Source organism: Echiichthys vipera, assembly GCF_963691815.1.
Source record: "Echiichthys vipera genome assembly, chromosome: 12".
Lineage (NCBI taxonomy): Eukaryota > Metazoa > Chordata > Actinopteri > Perciformes > Trachinidae > Echiichthys > Echiichthys vipera.
This window is the reverse complement of record NC_139837.1, coordinates 22172132-22192534: the sequence shown is the minus strand read 5'-3', so window position 1 is coordinate 22192534 and position 20403 is coordinate 22172132. Positions and strand designations below refer to the sequence as shown.

The 20403-nt window shown below is 40.6% G+C and overlaps 1 protein-coding gene across 1 annotated transcript in view; it reads right to left on the bottom strand.

Moving 5' to 3' along the window:
• Positions 1-849: 849 nt before the first annotated feature.
• Positions 850-20403, bottom strand: part of gfra4a (GDNF family receptor alpha 4a) — a gene marked incomplete at its 3' end in the record, with an annotated part of 147632 nt that continues 128078 nt past the window's right edge. The window contains exons 6-8 of the mRNA XM_083923935.1: positions 18651-18785; positions 4193-4362; positions 850-1002 (exon numbers count right to left, since the gene is read on the bottom strand). Coding sequence (XP_083780061.1) covers positions 850-1002; positions 4193-4362; positions 18651-18785 — 458 coding nt within the window. The remainder of the gene's footprint in view (positions 1003-4192; positions 4363-18650; positions 18786-20403) is intronic.

Below are 20403 nucleotides of genomic sequence, written 5' to 3'. Positions count from 1 at the left end.
CTTAATTGACTGTTAAGTTTCAGTTAACTAAATGTTTTTTATATATATTATTTCTTTGGAAATGAACTCTTCAACTTCAAACATAACAAACAATATCATTGTGGTTTGACTCGGTTATAACTACTATATATTTTATGTGCTTCCATCTAACATTCTGGGTAACAAAATTATGTCTAATAAAAATAAAAATGTAGCATTGAAATAAAGAGCAAATCTGAATAAGCAGTGCTGCATGTGGACAAACACACATCCACCTTACATCTCATGTAACACTTCATCACAGTTCATCTGAGACAAAGGTCTTAACATTTATTATTTTTCTTTTACATCAAGGAATGTTCAGGGACAAAGAAAAAAAACCTTTTTTTTGTTGTGTTTTTAGTATTTTTTTGTTTTTGAAGAATTTTCTCGCACTGCATCTTCAGTGTCTCTTCACTGTACACCTTCTGAACCCACGCTCTTTCCACTGTAGCTTGAATGTTATGGTCATATGAGAAAAGTCTGCATGTGTGTCATTCAGGCAGACCTGAAGCAAGAAATGAGATGTGTATTTCCTGGTCCCTGGTTGTCGCCCCACCCCACACCCACCCCACCCCCCACATGGTGCAGCAATGGCACCCTCTCCGGTGTTCTTCTCAAGGGCGTGGGCTGCACAACACATCTGCTCTGAGTCATGATTCACAAAAAGAGATTAAGTGTGATCGTTGTGACAGAAAGGGAGAGGGGCAGGACAGAGTCGACCCTTTCCCCCACCGTCATTTGACACAGGAAATGTCTCTCTCTCTCTCACACCAACCCTCCCCCCCAGGTCTTGCGTTTTGTCTGTGGAGGCCAGGTGAGCAAGGCCTCTTATTGGTCGGAGAGCAGCAGCAGCAGGAGGAGCAGCCAACCAAAGCCCAGCAGCAGGGACAGGCGGACGGGCTCGGTTCCACGGTCTGACAGGCCCGGAGAGGGAAGAGTGGAGTCTCCCTCGTCGCCCCACAATCGATCGTTCTCATTTACCTAAAAGAAAACAGACATGTGTCGTGGTTAGAAATCCATTTATTTTGATAAATTTAGTAATTCAAATTATTTTATCCGCCTCCAGATTTCACGCCAGGAAACATCTTCTCAACAGAAGCAGTGGGAAATAATCTAATCTGGGAGGGGACATTTTATGAGCAACTTTGTGAGTACAATGGCCATATATTCCACATCCACTGGTGCTTTTAAACATGTCCTAGGAAAGCAAAACACCAATTAGAGGGGGTGCTGCTGGTGTGGAACTCTATACAGTGTCACTGTGTTGACAATTATGCTGTTAAAAAGTGCTAAAGTTTGCATGATTTAAACTTTGTGTTTGTCCATACCGTACTAACTGTGATTTCATTTAAAAAATAGCCTAATGTTCATACTAGGCTATTTTTTTATTTTTAATAAAAAGTCACAAACTGATAGTATGTCATAAAAGTCACCAAAAAGTCACAACATATTCTATGACTTTTTATGACATTTGTTTTTCACTTGCTATAGTACTATACAGTGACACAGCCTGTTTATGAAACTCTTGACATTTACAGATGATCAGCTTCAGGAGCTGCTGATACAGTTCTACACTGCTATTATTCAGACTGGTGGCTCATCCAAACCCCACAGTGATGGATGTGCAGAGAACCAACAGCCAACTCTACAGCCAGGACTTTTACTCCTCCAGAGTCAAGAATAAGGGTCAGGAAGCATCACTGCTGATGGTTCACATTCAGGATACAACTTGTTCAAACTTCTCCCCTCTGATACTACAGGAGCTACAGTGTATGCCAAAACAACCAGAGACAGGGAAGGTTTCTCCCATCAACAGTTTAAAATATATATTATAGATGTTATTGTTTAATAAAAAAAAAAAAATGTACACATTTACACCTGCAAACCTAAGCCGCTGTACATACCTGAATGTCCACCTATGTCATATACATCAATCATTAAATATTATTTATTGCATCTTTGCTTACAGTTTATTAGCACATCTTTCTTTAACATATACTTCCTACTGTGGACAAGCCGGATTTGATTAAAATGCACAGCAACTGTGTTTATTCAGTTTTTGTTCATTTATCACACAGTTATTTAAATGAGACAGGATATTGGTTAAAGAGTCATATGTCTGATAAGACTCAGAGACAGCTGACCAGAGCTAATTTACTGGTTTAATTAACTCTGAGCGGTGTTGGCTCAGGGATTTGATTGGGAGCTGACAGTCGACTATCAGGTGACGAAATATCCATGGACAACAAAGCGAAACTCCTGTTTATCTCTGCACCATAATATTAAGTCTAAAGCAATCGAAGTGGGACGAAAAGCTCAGAGTCCAGAATATGTCATTTGGGCTTATCTTCAGCTTTCCCTCTGGAAATGAGTAAGTGGCCTAGTTATACATTTAGCTTATGAAGTTTATTTATATCTGTTGGTAGATTGTCAATTTGTTATCTACAGCATTTGTTTGGGAGCGGTTCCCATTAAGAGCCAAATGAATGGTGCAAATTTCCTTAGCCTGTAGTAAATCATATTATTTACAAATGTCTCCTCGTTCCTCTTATTACAATCTGAAACACTGTGTGTATGCTTAATGCAAAAAACAGGCTGTCTGAAATTAAAATTCATGTTCAAGAGAGTTGAATCATTGTTTACTGTATTACTTCATTGTATTGGCTACATTAATTATGTTTACAGAACCTGGTTATACAGTTGATGCAGCACTTATAAGTGTTCATTCTGTCTTTTCCTCTCCAGTAAAGTCTAGCCAACGTCTTGAAACTACCAAAGCTTATGTAACACATTTGTTTGCATCCAGCTTCGCTGCTTGTTTTAATTGTCTTTACTCTCTTTTTCTCATTATGTTGTTTCATGCTCTTTGTGTGCTGGATCCTTTTACTGCTGGGATCAATAAAGTTAGGTCAAATCTTAAAGCTTCCCTCATACTAAATCCTCTACATGAAAAACACTCAATAGGTTAGTCTATGGGGAGCAGTAGAGCCCGACCAATGTTTCGACTTCATCAGCCCAATACTCGCGTGTCGCAGAGTGTACTGTAAGTCAGTACATATACAAATAGAACCATAAACAGCAGTGTGTGTTGTTAGTGTTTTGCCCTTGTTTTGTATTTTACTGTCTTGTTCTGCAGGGATGACACATATTTGTAGGCCGCCCCTGAAGTTGGCATAGCCCCTTACACTTTACACGTTTTGTTCAGCAAGGTAATCTTTCAAAATGTACACCGCTTTTGTGATATTTTAAAGCGTAAATGCACTCACCAGAAGTAAAAACTAACGTTAGGCTATAAATTAACTACAGCGCCCACTAGCTTCCGACTGACTTTGCAGCGAGGAGATGTTTGTAGTCTCATTTAACCATTTTTAAAGACACGTACTAGCTTCAAAATTCAGTGGGGTATTTACTGATATACTTTATGTCGTAAAAAAAAACGTAAAAATCTCTTGAGACCTTATTTCACCCATTGAAAAACCCCATTGACTTCAAAATGTTGGAACGGGAAGTGCAAACATTCTGACTAATTTCTGTTAGAGTGTTTCTATATGACAAAATAAAGGTATCGTCATTCTTTTGTTTAACTGGCTAATATCAATTTATGCCTCAAAAATCTAAATTGGTCCAACTCTAATGAGGAGAAATTGACATTTGGGAAACTTGTGGCTCATTATATTTTGTGCGTGTAGAGTCACATAATTGTGATTAACATGCCTGTAATATTAGCAGCAAAAGCGAAACATTGCATCTTGCGAATCCCCTCCCCCCTCCTGCAAAAAGTGACTCATTAAAATTGAGCATTTTGGCACTTGTTCTTAATGGCGTCTCTGTGATTTACGGTGGCTTAGATACATTTTTTTTTTTTAAAGTGACACTATTGAAATGATCTAAAAATCTTTGGAATTTTGTGTCAATTACATTTTTGCACGTGTGGTAAACAGACACAGCCTCAGGTCTCTTCATCACAGTTGTCGTGTGCCTGACTTTATAAAATATATATATATTTTGAATTATGAAGACAATGTAAATCCCACCCGTCTGCCATTCATTCCCTGCAGGATAAAACAAACACCCCGAGTTATTTGCAGAAGTGCGACCCAGTTCTGAGTGGGGCCGTCTCCGTTAGTGCCTCTGTTTGGAGAAGGTACATACATTTTCCATCTCGTCTCACCTCAGTAGGTATCTGTGCTCTCAGAATGTTCTGCTCTGTTTCCATGGAGATGCCCGGGGCGGTGGTTGCCAAGTTTGGGCTCTGGTTCTCCATCGCTGGACTGGGCATCCCGGGCTGGCTGGTGCCCGTTTTCACATCCGACCCGTTCCCGAAGGCCAGGATGGCATTTTCTAGGACACAAGAGCAGCAGAGACGCTGTGTTTAAAGGGACATGACTGGCAGCATAATAGATGGGTATTGTTCTGAGAGCTTAAATGGAAAAACTTCACATCAGCCATCACCCACAGTTTCTGGCTCTTTCTAATGTGATTGGTCACTTTATAATTATGTACTGGCGGACTGTTATTACTATGTAAAGGAGTGTTGAATGACGAGGAATTCACTTTTCCCTATGTATAAATGTAAATAGAAGAAAAGTGTCTCAGTCAGAGGCAGATTGAAGGTTTTGTTTTAATTACAGAAATCGAACAGAGGGAAGAGCTGCTGCGAGTCAAATGAATTGCAAGTTCAATTAAGAGAAAAGAGAGTCTCTGGTTACATTATAAAGTAATGAACAAATATAATGAGCATTTGCAGCAAGTTAAGTTTTTTTTAATCCATATGCGGTCCGAATGCTTGCTGACTGGCTTACCTATATGCATGAAAAGATAGAGGTGAACAATTCGACTCACTTCAGATCTTTCTGCTGCTTTTCAACGATAAGGCTGCAATCCAAATCCACTTTATCCTTTTACTCATGTGCACAGCAAATTATATTTTAATATAATGGTGTATTGTCAAAAAAGACGCAACGTATTAAAGTGGTTTAGGCTGCACATTATACTCACGCCATGATCATTACCACTTCTATTGTTTGTGAGAGCCAGAAGAGAGGTATGTAATAATGGTGTCTGTGAGAGAAAGTAATAATATGTAAGAAGAGTGGTGTGTGAGGAATAGAATGACAGAAGGAGAGTTTACTGAAGCAAGCCGGGATTGAGCGCTGCACAGGCAGGAAAAGTTCACACATAAACCCGAGTGTCTTTTTCATCTCACCGCGACACTCATAACATTACATTACATTCATTCAGCTGATGCTTTTATTCAAAGCAACTTAAAGTAAGTTTTAAACGATGAAGATACAACCCAAAAAAGGCAAGAATCGTGCAAGTGCATTAAATCATCAAACGAAACACAACTGCAAAAGTTCTGTATTATCAGGTTCAACTACAGTAGTTGCCATGCAACCAGTAGTGTAGAGTAATAAATGTAAGCTATGGAAAGTGAATGTAATGAAATGTATTAAAATATTATGCATGCATTTCATGTCATATTCAGGCGCCGCACAATATTGGACATTGGACAACTTATGTACTATATGATATGACATTTAAATATTTTCTATGACATGCTATTACTATCACTTTGATTAAACAACATACTTTATGGGATTTTTTTTATGGCATACGTTACTATGAATTCTATCCATCACTTTTTTTGACATATAGTATGACGTACAGCATTTATGGCATACTATATGTATATGGCATACTGAAAATAAAGGTGGGTTTCACGTGGTATTTTACCATTCACTATTCATTTACTTTGTTAGAGAGTGCAGCATGACCTTACCTCACCTCTCATTTTTCTTAACATTTTATAGTATGACATTTTTATAGCATTATAAAATCACTTTTTTATGACGTACTATTCTATGAGTTTTATGACATTGTCAATGACATACTATATTATTTCTATAAAAAAAATGTTTTACCATATACTATGACATTTTTTATGAAACGTTTACCTCTCCTTTAAACCCTGTTGTCTTATAACCTTTAAAAACACATCCTTCAGTCATTTGTTTGTTGCTGATATTTTGTATTATTAATCTGAAAAGTAACTAAAGTTGTCAAATAAATGTACTGGAGAGGGAATGTAAAGTAGCGGAAAACGGAAATACTCAAGTAAAGTACCTTAAAATTTGACTTAAGTATCCTACATTAAATATACTTAGTTACTTTCCATCACTATGGTTTTGTTTTCATGTGGCTCTTTGTTTTACTATTACTGCTTTGAGTGAAACCTGCATCCTACAATACCAACCCACCGTCCTTAAACTAACCCAACTGCCTCAGCTAACAGGACTTCATGATTCATACTTTCTTTGAATTCAGGCCTTATGCCATTTTTCTTAGTAATCTATATGCAAGTTATACACACAACCTTGGATTTTATGCACAATGATTGATTTTGAAGTTAGGTCCCAATGTTTTTGAATAATGCAGGATTTGTATTTTCGAGAAGTTTCATTTACTGAGTGAAAACCAAGGACACTCTCTCAGACGCTCTGAACCTGCCAGGATTAACTCTTTTCAGTAAAATATGAGCACTGCATAGGGTCATGGGCAGGCACACAAACAGCACCAGTACCTGCCCAGAGGCCTCTACACTTTTCATGTCTCACGGCAGTAAATGAATCATATCAGGAAATGTATCAAAATAGTTGTTAAAAATGAGCAAGTACACTTGAGGATAGAAATTTACAAAACACATTCGTGTCAGGGGCGGCTGTGGCTCAGTGAGAGAGTCGGTCGTCAGTTTGAGATCGGCAGTTCGATCCCCAGCTCCCCTCCCGGTCCACATGTCGAAGTGTCCTTGGGCAAGACACTGAACCCTGAATCTCTCCCCGTGCTGCTAGTGTGTGTGTAAATGTGGTGTGAATGGTTAGATTAGATGGTATGTAGATGTCCACTACCATCTGTGTGACTGGGTGAATGTGACAAATAGTGTGAAAGCCCCTTGAGTAGTCAGAAGACTAGAAAGGCGCTATATAGGTACAAGTCCATTTGTAGTGACTTGTACAATAAATTTATAAAAAGAGTGGAAAGGTACTATTGTGATAGAACAAGAGAGCCCTGATTGGTTCTTGGTGTTTCTGCCGTCGGCCTCTGTTAAAACTTGATAAGAAAAAGGCGGTGCACAGCTTCTGTATTATTATCAGCATGATAAAACAAAAGCATGCAGCAGTGGCACTTGAGAATGAAGTCAACTCAATGTCCACTTACTATGGCTGACCCTGGTCCAGTCCACCCTACAGGAAATGTGAAGTGAGTCATAACATCAGACCATCAAACAATGGCAACGTTGAACAAAATTTGATTTGCTGCACAGCAAACAGCAGTGGACCATTATGTTCAACAAAAGTTGCGTCAACGCCTGCCGTCACTACCTGCAACCTGCTGCGAAACCACCACCTCTCTTTCTGCTCTCAGTTCAAAACACATCCTAGAGCTGATTTAATTTAATTTAAGTTCTAAAAGCAGGAAACTGAAATCAAGCAATCTGCTGTTTCTAGCAGCAGCGTGATGGTGATTGTACTATACACTACCTGCCCAGCACCAAATAGAAGACGGACAGAAAAAAGTTAGTGACGAGCTAAAGAGCCAGATACTGTATGTCAATGTCGTGAGCCTGTGTGTGTGTCTTCAGAGCAAAACAAGGTCCTGGAGACACAGGTGTGTGGTACAGATCCAAGTGAAGATGGATGTGGTCTGAGCAAGGGTGGCGGAAGTATGGGGGTTAGGAAGAAGGGAAGAGAACATGCACCCGGCCTGATTTCACATTGTGACGTTACTAGAACCACATTCTAACACGACTAATATATGCCGACAGTCAGCTTGCAGAAAAATAAAAATAACAGGGCAAGGGTTCAATGTCTTGTTACCTAATAACGGTATTGCTCTAGGACGTTAGCATGTGTATAAACTGTTAAGTGTCATTCATTGCTGTGAAGTGTTTAAACGGTTGTACGTATATTAGTAATGATGACTGGAGGAATGTATTTCCCTGTGTCACTGGTGTTAAAGGAACAGATGTTCAAGTTTGGATGTAATTCTATTAAATTAACAGATGTTTTCGATGTTTCGGGTCTGGGGTGGAGAGGGGGCTGAGGTGCTCAGGGAGGGTGTCTGGAGTGGGACGGCGGGGGGGTGATGGTGTCCAGGGGGGGGGGGGGGGGGGGGGGTTGAAGTGTCCAGGGGAGGGTGTCAAGAGTGGGGAGGGGGATGGTCAGAGGGGTCAGGAGTTGAGGAGCTGGACAGCCCTGGGGATGAAGGTTGCTCTTCTCCTCTGTGTCCTGCAGCAGGGACAGCGAAGACGGCGTCCTGAGGGGAGCCACTCAAATGCTGAGAAGAGATCATGAGGGGGGTCCTGCATGATCCGACCAGCTAACCTGAGGGTCTGCTGCTCGTGGATGGTCGACAGAGTTCTACCAGGAAGTCCAATGATCTTAGAGCAGACCGTGGCTACGCTCTGCAGGCGGTTTCTGTTCTGGAGGCTGGTGGAGTAGAACCAGCATGTGATGGAGAACGTGATGATGCTCTCGATGAAGGAGTAGTAAAAGGTCAGGAGGATGTTCTTGCTGACTCCAAAGGAATTGAGCTTCCTAAGGAGGTATTTTCACTGCTGACATTTCCTGAGAATCTCCTCTGTGTTGGAGGAGAATTTCAGCAGGCTGTCGAAGATGGTGCCCAGGTACCTGTACTGCTCAACTGCTTTAACAGGCTTCCCGTGGATCACGGTGTTTGCTGTTGCAGCCAGTTCCCTCTGCTTGTTGGAGAAGGTCACCACCATGTCTTTGGTTTTGTTGACATTCAGCTCCAGGCAGGAGCTGTCACACCACTCCACAAACTCCTGAAGAGCTTGTCCGTGGTGCAGAGATGGGCCTGACAGCAGAGACAGGAGGACGGTGTCGTCAGCGTACTTCACGAGATGACAGTTAGGCTGTGTGGTTCTGCAGTCATCGGTGTAGAGGATGAAGAGCAGAGGTGAGAGCACACAGCCCTGAGGGGAGCCGGTTGAGGTGTGTTGGAGGTCGGTGCTGTTGACCAGGACTCTCTGTGAACGGTTGGTCAGGAAGTCCAGTATCCACAGGATTAGCTGTTGGTCCAGGTGAAAGAGGGCTGAGAGTTTGTCAGCCAGGATGTGGGGCTGCATGGTGTTAAATGCAGAGGAGAAGTCTGCAAACAGGAGTCTGGCTGCGGTGTTGGGGCGCTCCAGCCGTTGTGAACAGTGTCTATTATGAATGTTTTTGCATCATCGACGCCCCTGCCAGCTCGATAAGCGAATTGGAGTGGGTCCATCTGGGAGTGGGTTTCCCTGATGATGTGTTGTTTTATGATCCTCTCCATGGCCTTCATTACAAGAGAGGTGAGGGCCACCGGCCGGAGGTCATTCAGACATTTGACGGCGCTCTTCTTGGGGATGGGGATAACTGTTTAGTGTTTCCATTGCTGGGGGAATGCCTTTGCTTTCAGCACTCAAAACAAGTGTGCAAGAAGGATGTTTCAGGGAGTGTGAGATACCAGTCAACACACCTTGATTCTCTTAATTTAAATTTGAATATAATTGAAACTCCAAATACCTCACCACCCCTACCCCAAAATAAGAGAAATTTGACTTTGACTTAGTTTCCTAAAAGTGGATTCAAAACGTCAGCCAGCCTTTTAATTTCTCATCTTTCAGTTATCTGTAATGGTGAGCCATAATGATCATAGTGAATATTTAAATGGGCCACTTACAGTAAGTAGGCTGTGACTGGAATATTATAGTGTGTACATTCTGTACTATGTATAATTTACAGCCCGGTGCATTTATATGTTTTTTTTTACACCCCTAAGGACAGCCATCACATCTAGTTCTTGGATACACCACAACCAGAATGAATTATAATCAAATGATGAATTAATATTCTATAAGCACTCATTTTCATTCTGCTAATGGGCTGCTCTGCAGCAATTACGTTTGCATGAAAGTCACTTCAATTAAAATATGCTCAAATGAAGACATGAATGAGAGATTCGTCAATTAATATCCACAGCTTCTACTGTAAGATGGATGTAGGTGCTTAGAAATGAAAATCACACCATCATTCCATCTGTCCCCAGGAAAAACCCTCACATTTCAGAAGCGACTCACTGGTTATTAGTGATGGGATTTCAAAGCCTTCAGTGGAGTACCGGGGTGTGACACATAAACATTGATTTCTCACAGGATCATAACAAATTGATCCATCCATTGCCTTTGCAAACAAAATCCTGCAGCAATCAATGCAGAGCCTTGACTCGACTCCCTCCACCGGTGCAACACTGAGCATCAACTTCTAGACAGAGATGGAGGTGGTGCACGGGTGACCTGCGTGCACTCGTTGCCAGCTCTGCAGCCTTTTAGGAACTCTGCAACCCAATGGTAACAGATTGAGCCCAGCTGACAGTGTGTTTACATCAGCACCTTGCAGAAAAGGCTGCGGACCAGTGTGTTAATGGTGCTGAGGACCATTAGTGTTGGTAGGACAGGTGGGAAAGTATGCAGTTAGTGCTCCAGCGTGCAGCGATCCCCTGGCAAGCTGACATATGAGAGAAGCGAGGGTTGCAACTCCAGCTGCCGCCACTGTGCCTCCCCACCCATCGTCACGCAGAGATGAAGAGCCGATTGATATCTTCAGTGGTAAGTTGTTGTGACAGTTCCTTTGTAAATGCTTGGACACGGCTGTTAAAGCACCACCATCTCGCATCTCTTTGACTTTTAAGTTTCTCCCTGAGGGCTTTCTTTTTTTTTATTCTACCGACTTCATAAGTTCCCCGAAGTCCCACTGAAGAGCACAACCTCCTCCTGTCCCCAACCTTGCAGACATGTTGCTGGTTACTCTCACTTTTTCCTGTTACACTACCAATTTAACTACTGGGGGAAAAAATATGAATAATTGCAAAAATAAATGAGCTTCACCTCCATCTGTCCTTTTCCCTGACATAAACAGCTTTCAGAGAACGAAGAAGTCCATAACTGCTGTTCTGCATAGTGATGTGGTTATTATCGCTGTGATGAGGAGGTAAGGTAGGGTGACAGCTGTTTTTTAAACCTTAGCGCGCTCACTCCAGAGAATTTTCCCCCCTCCCCTGTCTGCAAACGACTGTATTCTTCCTTGCCACTATTCTCTCTGTCCACCTCATTAGTTCAGAGGCAGGAAACCAAATTACATTCAATTGCAAAGTCATCAAAGGCCATCTGAAGTCCTGTCTCAGCAAGCAGGCCCCAGCACGACAGCACAGGGGGGCTCTGAACATAACATAAAGCTGAATTCAGTCGCAAACATAGGTAAGCACCAGGAGGATTTATTTAATTGACAATCGTGTTGTCCATTTGTGAAACAGAACCATCACCGAAGCAGCGGAGACTCTTTCGGCTTTATCCAAAATAATAACACTCCATTCTTTGTATACTGTGATTACACAAGGAGGTGGGGGGGCATTCAGAATCTCTCTCAGGGCGGATTCATTTTCCCAATTATTGGCTCAGATCCAAACTCTCCTTGCCAAATCATTATGCACTTTCCCCTCAAAATAGAACTGTGGCTTGCCTTTGCCTGAAAACAAGACTGAACTCCAATTGAGATGAGAGCGCAACATGCGCCACTGGTCCATGGATCGCCATTCCCATTAGGGACTTGTTCATCCTTACTAACACATATGTGCAGTTTGGCTTCAGCCATTTACTCAGACAGGAGAGGAGCGTTGCTTTGCTCAACACAGGGAAATGAGGCCAGTCAGTCCGTGTTTTGTTTTTCTCTGTCTCTAAGGAGCTTGCAGTAAACAGCACAGAGGAGAAGCCTTGGCAAGTCTGAGTCCTGGCTGCACGATGCACATGAGCAGCTTCATTGAAAAATAAGACATCCATCAACCAGCTGCAAAATTTATGCCACTCTGCTGGGAGGTTTAACTCACTGCAGGATGATGAACATGTATTTGTTGGTTACTCAGCGTACGGACACATCAGGACAATTGATCTCATTGTGCGATGCCTGTCAGTCGGCAACTATTTAAAAAAAAATGGATAGAGCACGTTATATAACTGGTCTAAAATAGTCTAAACATTCATATTTATTCCCCAATTTCAAGCATATACTGGGATCAGAGGTACGGTTGTCAAAGGTGTCGAAACTCTGATACTTTTGTTTAAATCAAGTGTTAATGATACAATCTCTGTTAATCATACATTACACAGTATTGAAATACCAAAGCTATAAAAAAAAAACCACAACACAGCGGCAGTAGTATAAAGCTAACATTAACTCAGTCTGCAGCTGCACTTTTCGAGACACCATGGCCACTCCCGGATTCAAAGATGACTGCGAAACAACAGAACTGTTAAATCCTCCTGCTTCCCTGAAGTCACCCATGTGGCAACATTTTCCTTCCCCGTGAGTTATGGAAACAAACAACGAACAGTAAAGCCTTTGGGCTCCAACAGGATTTCATGGTGCATTCAGGTGCACCTTGGGGAAACTTAAACTGATGTAAAGGACCCTTCTGCCATCTAGAATTGTCTTTTTCTGTACCAACACTGTGTGTGCAGGTTGTTAATACTTTTTTTGTGTGCCTAGGACGTTTTCCTTATTGCTGTGGTATTGATTTTTTTTTATACTAGGTTCAAATCAAATTTTAAAATTCTGGTTTCATTACAACTTATGTCTGATTCATGCTCCTTGTGGTTGGCACGGTGCGGATGACGGGCACCGTCCCTGAACACGGTCAGAGCAGAGTATATTCTCTCAGCCAATAGAAATTCTGGGTCCTGTAGCCAGCCAATCATTGCAACGCAGTCAGTGCGACTCATTCCGCGCTTCTACAAAATCTTGGAGGTGTGTGGCTCGATGATCAAAATCTCCGCGCACAGTTGCCCAGGCTGCAAATACGCAGTATCACCGTCCACACCGCACTGACCGTGCTGATCGCAAGAAGCATGACACACCTTTCAGCCTGAGGTTTCATTAATTTCTGCGTTGCAAAAACACAACCTGTCCACCGGCGAAAGATGCAGGTGGGCTTTAAATTTTTTTAGGAAGAAGTCTTTTGGGAATCTTCAGCTACAAGTTTAAATCAGTGACTAACTAATTAAAACCAACTACACCAAGTCAAGTGACGATCCCTTTGTTAAGTACAATTAATACAAGTGCTTTTCCTGTCCTTACTTTCCTGTTTAGTCTGTTTGTTCTGCATAAATCTTCTCCTGTAAATCTTTTGTTTTATTGGAGGTGCCTTTGCTTGATGATTGTTAGCTATTAGCTGTATATTTTTCTACCTCCATATATAAAAATACCTGAAAATATTGTACCTTTATACTGAGTTAATGGAAAAACTGTCTTTTTTATATAATGCCCTCTGCTATGTAACCGTCCACCGGTTGTGCTGTAGCAGCATCTTTAACCAATCTGTTTACAAGTGTTTTACAAGCACACACAGTCTCATCTCAATGTCAATTATGAACCATGTGCTAACATTTTGTAATTTACTTTTTTTAATAACCTGAAGTCTACATTTTGTATCTGTATTTTCCGGAATAGAGCATATACGTTGAAGGTAAACCACAGCATCCAGTCTCCTGCTTCACAGCTGCTGCTTGTTAATTATCAAATGTATGTCAACCGACAGCTAGATATTAGCAACGGTTGGATTTGGTTCTGCATCACATTACTGCCTTTAAATTGCATAGGAATTATTTAGCACTTGAATATGGGATGTCGAAACAATACTTAGTGAATACCTATGGTGGGAAACACAAGAGAAGACAAGAATAAGTTAGGGCAATGTTTCTCACAGTGGAGTCTGAGACTCTCCTGGGAGTCCATGAAAAATATCTAATTCATTTTAATTATCATGATATCTATAGTTGCTTTATTGTTTGACAAATATTATTTCAAAGTTTAAATCTATAATAGTACATATTTTAAGTGTTAATCTAACAATTCTATAACTCTAATCTGCATATATGTTTAATACATAAAATTCATAAAATACATAAAATATTGCAAATACATCTCTTAGCTCTTTCACATACACTCAGATGCCATTTTATTAGGTGCACCTGTCCAACTGCTCATTAATACAAATTTCTAATCAGCCAATCACATGGCAGCAACTCCATGCATTTAGGCAAGTAGACATGGTGAAGAGGATGTGCTGCAGTTGAGAAGAGAGAAGAAAGGTGATTGAAGGGACTTTGAACGTGACGTGGTTGTTGGTGCCAGACGGGCTGCTCTGAGGATTTAACAAACTGCTGATCCACTGGGATTTTCACGCAAAACCATCTCTAGGGTTTACAGAGAATGGTCCCAGAAAGAGAAAAGATCCAGTGAGCAGCAGTTCTGTGGGCGCAAATGCCTTGTTTTAGCCAGAGGTCAGAGGAGAATGGCCAGACTGGTTGGAGCTGATAGAAAGGCAACAGTAACTCAAATAACCACTGAGCATCTGTGAACACACAACACCACCATTAAGCACCAGGTGTGCTAATAAAGTGGCCAGTGAGAAAAATACTGTAGGCTATGTCAAATTAAGGGGGTGCTTGATATATTCTCTATCTTGTAAGAAAAAAAATTATAACGTCTGGGTTAGGGAATAAGTTGTGTTTAAAAAAATAATGTATTTATTTACCTAGTGCCTGCTTTATGATTATAGTATAGTCATTTTGTCACTTTGTAAAAATCAAGCCCCCACCACAGCGACTTCCTGGTTGATCCAATAAGGAAGTGCCAAAAACTGCAGTTCTCCAAGTGTCCACAGGTTTCATAATAGAGCGGTTTCCCATTGACCCCCATGTTAAACAGGCCGTTTTTACAGCATAATTAAACCCATTTAAGGCCTGGTATAAAAAAAAAAAAAGTATTTTATTGGAGGTTAAAGTTTATGAATAATTAAGGGCGTGGCCGCTTGAGTGGCAGCTAGCCTCTGGCCCTCACTTCTCCTTGGAGGCTAGTTGTCAGGATTAGCACCCTAACTCTGTCATCTCTACCTGGACTGTGGTCATTTGTGTGGTGTGTGATACTATAAGTGACAAGATGGTTTAGGGACACACCGTGTTAGCTTTGTCATGCTAATTTAATCGCCGCACTTGAATACAGCGTACATCTATGACACATACACTAGATGCTAATCTGGAGCACCGGGAGGATTTTGGCCGTGAGGGTTGGTGTTTTACAGTCTATGAGCGTGGTACTGTGTTGAATATCAGTTTGAATCATAGATCTTAAATGCTGCCTGCACTTGACTCCCAGAGCCGGTGTAATCTCCACTACAGTCACGGGAGTGCCTGCACTTGACTCTGCTAGAGACTGACCTCCTGCGTCAGTCTCTACCCTCTAAAAAATCCTGTTCCCGTTACAAAAAAAAGAAGAAAAAAAAAGACTCTTGTTCCCTCCCGGTCCTGAAAAAAAATCTCAACATTCCCAGTCCCGTTTATCTAGTAACATGTTCTGTTAGCCTAGCTACCGGGTGGTGGAGCTAATGTAAACGTCAGCCAGATGGACGTATCTCCCTCCCCCCAACGTCACACCAATGCCCTTTTTTAGTCAGAGGAAATGAGGAGGAGTCACAGTCTGACAAGATGGCGGCTCCCGGCAGCGAGGACGACTGGATCAAGTTGAGAGAACCGACCTCGACCGAGAGGCTACATCAATTTTTTATACAGTCTATGGTAAAAATGGTTAAAACACTGCTGAAATTACAATGAAATGAATTATGGTATCATTTATTTTAAAATTATGAGTTAATCATGATATAATAATAACTTGGGGAAATAAACTTGTAACATTTTTCAGACACATTATCATTTAATATGGTGTGCATTTATAGCTAGAATTAGTGTGTATGGTTGTAAGATAATGAGAGAATACTGTGGGACAGTGATGTATCCATCTGACTATTAAAACTGATATTGAAGAAGAACCAGCAGCTTTTATGTCCTATAATAAATTATTAAGGTACTGAATATGATTACTTTCAATTAGAAACCACAGCATATTGTGGTTTATTGGACAACATTCAGTAAAAAAGAATAGTGTGGCAAGCTGTTCACTCTTAAATTACTAATGTAATTTGTGGGCTGTAATTTCAAGCGTTATCATGGATTACACACTCTAAATACAAGATGGTCCAGCTAAAATAGATCGGGCGTTTGAAGATATGGGGCAGTGGGCGAGCAGGCAACTTCTGGCTGCTGCAATGGAGCCAGAACTCAATGGAGCCAGAACTCAACGCAGCGTGTAAGGCGGTAGCTTCCTGCGCGTGATGACTGATTTATACTTTGTTGTTTTTTGTTTTAAGTGAATAAAGACTTGGCCTTGTATAAGCTTAAGAAACACTGACATTATGTTTTGTCACCACATGACAGCAGCTGTAGTTTGCTTTGTACTGTCACCGGTGCCACTGGTCTTTCACTGATGTTGTTATCCATGCCGACAGCTTTATAAGAACCTGTCTTATAATAACCCAGAATAAACTCCAGTGTCTGCTGTGACACCAGCCACTACAGCTTGTGTTACTTTGTCACTGGTGTCATTCCTCTGTCACTGGTGCTATCACTCATTCAGAGGGATGATCTCCTGTCGTCAAAGCTGTTTTGTTGCTGTTGCTGTTGTTGTTGTTCGTTCGTTGTTCGTTGATGAATAAATGCTACAAAGCGTAAAATACTACAGACGATCGATGGTTAATCCTTATATGAGCTGCTGTTTATCAGTCTTTAATTCATCATCTGTTCTGCTACTCAATAACACATGTTTCTATTATAGTAAATATTTTCTGCAGTGATACATTTTCCCAGCATGATCTAAACACACAGATATTATATGTAAGGGGTTACTGTGTGCCAACAGCTATTATAGTCACTGTTGTCTGTCACTGCTGCCATCACTCATGGGGTTGTTTGTTTGCGAGTCTTATTTGTGCAAAGAAATAAATTGATATAGACTAAAGTAAACACATGGAGAGAGAGAGAGAGAGAGAGAGGGGCTGATGTGTCACTAGTGACGTCACTCTCTGAGGATACTGAAAGATGTACTGGTACTGATGACTGGTGTTCTAGAGATGACCTGTCAGTTTTTTGTGGGCAGGAATTTGTTTGTTTTCTTGTTTTCCATAACTACGAACAGCAGCAGCAGGGGTTTTATATTGAGGTTATGAGTCCAAAAATGGTTTAATTGATTGTTAAAATAAAAACACATATACACTAGAGATCAAAATTAGAGAACAAATTATAACTACTTCATTGATTCTGAAATACTGTGTTGTTAATGTTCAGAATTTGACAGAATATCCTCTGTGGCTATACCACTTCTGCACTAGCATGTTTTTTAAAATAACTAAGGCCCTTAAACACCTTTATTTTGTGAAAAAAAATAAAACAGTGAGCAAATCTAAACCATCAGATCTAAACCTCAAGGTGAATCTCTGGGAAGATCCTTGGCATCAAAGTCAAGTGTAAGAAACCCCCTCCAGTTAGTGAACTGTGTTAGAGACTGAGTCAGAATGGACCAAGATCAAACCAGAGCAGTGTGAGAAACTAGAGATGTCCTGTGGGAGCAGATGTGCTGAAGTCATTCAAAGCTGTGGCCTCTACACTTCCTGTTCCTATAGAAGAAAACTTTACAATGGTTATTGTACTCAAAAGAAATTTAAAACTCACTTTCCCCACAAAATCAAGGTTTTTCTTAAAGTGCCTTGGTTATTTAAAAGAACATGCTAGTACAGCAGTGGTATAGCCAGAGCGGATATTCTATCAAATTATGAACAATAAAAAATAACAATATTTCAGAATAAACCAAGTATTTATAATTTGTTGTCCAAGTTTGATCTCCAGTGTATATATATTGTATTTACTCTATTTACCTTCTTGACCAGAATGAGATGAGAAGAACGTCAATAACTGGACACACATGTTGTTGCTGTGCTTCTCTGGGTTTCAAATAGAGCCCTGACTTCAAAATTGTAGTTTTTACTATTTTCAACCAGATTGACCCATTTTGTCCTATGGTTATAATACATGCCATTATCTTGGTTTCCACTCATTTCTGCTGTATAATGGAGCACTGCAGTCTGAGTAGTGTTGCTAATCATTGACATTTCCCAGTCTGTGTAAAAAAAATGTAATTCAGTGAAAGTGGAAAATAACAACTATATGGAATTTTATGGCAATTGTTTGATGCAGAATAATTTAAGATAGCTAAACTAATCTCCATATTTATGGCACAGTTGTGAGGGTGGTATATGGAAGAGTAAAATGTTGAACACTCATAATCTTTCTGTAAATTTGTATTAACTAATGTGATTGCTGAATGCTGTTTTAAGCCGCCTCTACACTATTTTTTGTCTAAAACAGTAGAATGTAAGAATATTAGGTCTAAAACCGATATATAGAAATCTGACTACTGATATAATATAATAAGAGCTAGGAGACAGTTTAAAATGTAAAACTTTAAAAAGAAATGCAAAAACTAGGTTTAGGCTGACTCGCTTTAGTGTTACACATCATAGGACTTTTGAAGTATAAAAGTTTCATGGATTTTTTTGGTTTTACAACTCCAGACTTGCTTCATTCTTACACTTCGTCTCTGTTATTGTTGCTGTGTTGCCAGAGGTCAGCTGTTACTCACTCAGGCAGACATTGTCGTGGAAGGAAATGAGGAGGTCGTTGCATTGTTCCCTGTGGTTGCCGCTCGCTGTGCAGGAGCACCAGGGTCCCACATTGGATGTGGAGTTGTCAAGGTAGTTGGGAGTTATTGTGCTTCCTGTAGAGAGGAGGAAACAACACGGTTCTGTATGTTTACAGGCATATTGACACAATTCAACTCCTCACATCACTAAATTATGCAATGATTGAATCAGACCATTATATATCATTTTATTCACTTGAACTGAACTGAATATTCATCTTTGTTACTATCTTTAGATAAACAAGCAAATCTACCTGCGGTTCTGTAAAAGTTTGAGCTATTTCTTAATAAAGACCTCATAAAAGAGCAGTTTTAACAGCAAGGTGAAAAATGTCTGATTGAAGAGTTTAATGTCCCAACAAATGAAACATTTGAGCAGAAATCCGGCTGATTTTATCTTGTTATGCTTAGTCTGATTATGACCTTACCCTGACTATGATAATCAAAGGCATTTACAAGGCAATTTCTATCATCTTCAGTGTAGCTATAATCAGGTTAAGTTTGGATGTTAGAGTGCATATCAATATTTTCGTTGTGAAAGCGAGAGGAATTTAAAAAAGGAATAGAGACAGAGACTGTTAAGTAAGTTAAAAGGGCACTCTAAGGATTTTTCTCCCAATTGTGACGTTTCGCTGAGCTCCTTCTCCAGTCTTTTACAGTCAAGCTGGCTCACCAGTACCACGTAGTGCTTTTCCCCAAAGACATTTCAGTCAAAAGCAACTGGACTTGGTTATTTGTCTTGGAAGATGTTTCACCTTTCATCCAAGAGGCTTCATCAGTTCATGTAACTAACTGGTGTGGAGATCCAGGTATTTAACCTTCCACGACAGTCGTTGGCACTTGGAGAACAAAGGGTTCTAGTGACATCATCGGCCTTGTGAGAGGTTTAATACCTGGATCTCCACACCAGTTAGTTGGACCAGTCCCAGCCTGGTCAGATGCGTACATGAACTGATGAAGCCTCTTGGATGAGAGGTGAAACATCTTCCTAGACAAATAACCAAGTCCAGTTGCTTTTGACTGAGATTTCTTTGGGTATAATGATGACCTGGACAAATGAGAACATTCACACACGTAGTGCTTTATGTCCCTCTTGGCCATTCATAGTTTTTTGAAGACTGGAAGGACATGGAAGCCTCCACAGAGCTTACATGTCCTATGAAAATACAGATAAGAAATGATTTGCTCAGTCAGATTGGTGGCAGAGGTAATTGTACACCAATGAGGACTTATTAATGAATGAAGACGTTGATTTGAGGTCATAAATTCTCTACACAATGTCCCTTTAAGAAGGCTGCCTTGTGATCAAATGTTCACTTCCACTCGCTGAGCCAACAAACATGTACTGTGTCTTCTATATTACCAATTTTAAAGAAATGGAAACAAACTTTTGCTAGAAATGTCTCTCGTGACAGGCGCAGTGTGACATATTTATCATATGTGCATACATGAGGCTTAGTCCAAACAACAAGTAAATTAGCAGTTGTTTAGCTTGTCTGCTAGTTTTTCTAGCATGCAGATCCACCAGGACAGGCAGCTGAGTGGACTTTGATGAGTGCAGTGACCCGCAGTACAAAGTCCTGCTGCTATCACAGAGGTCTCTCTGATGTATTCTTTTTATTCTTTTCTGCCTTTGGAGCTTTTCAGCAGGAAGTGATTGGGAAGTCATTCTCCAGGATGGGTAATATAGCCT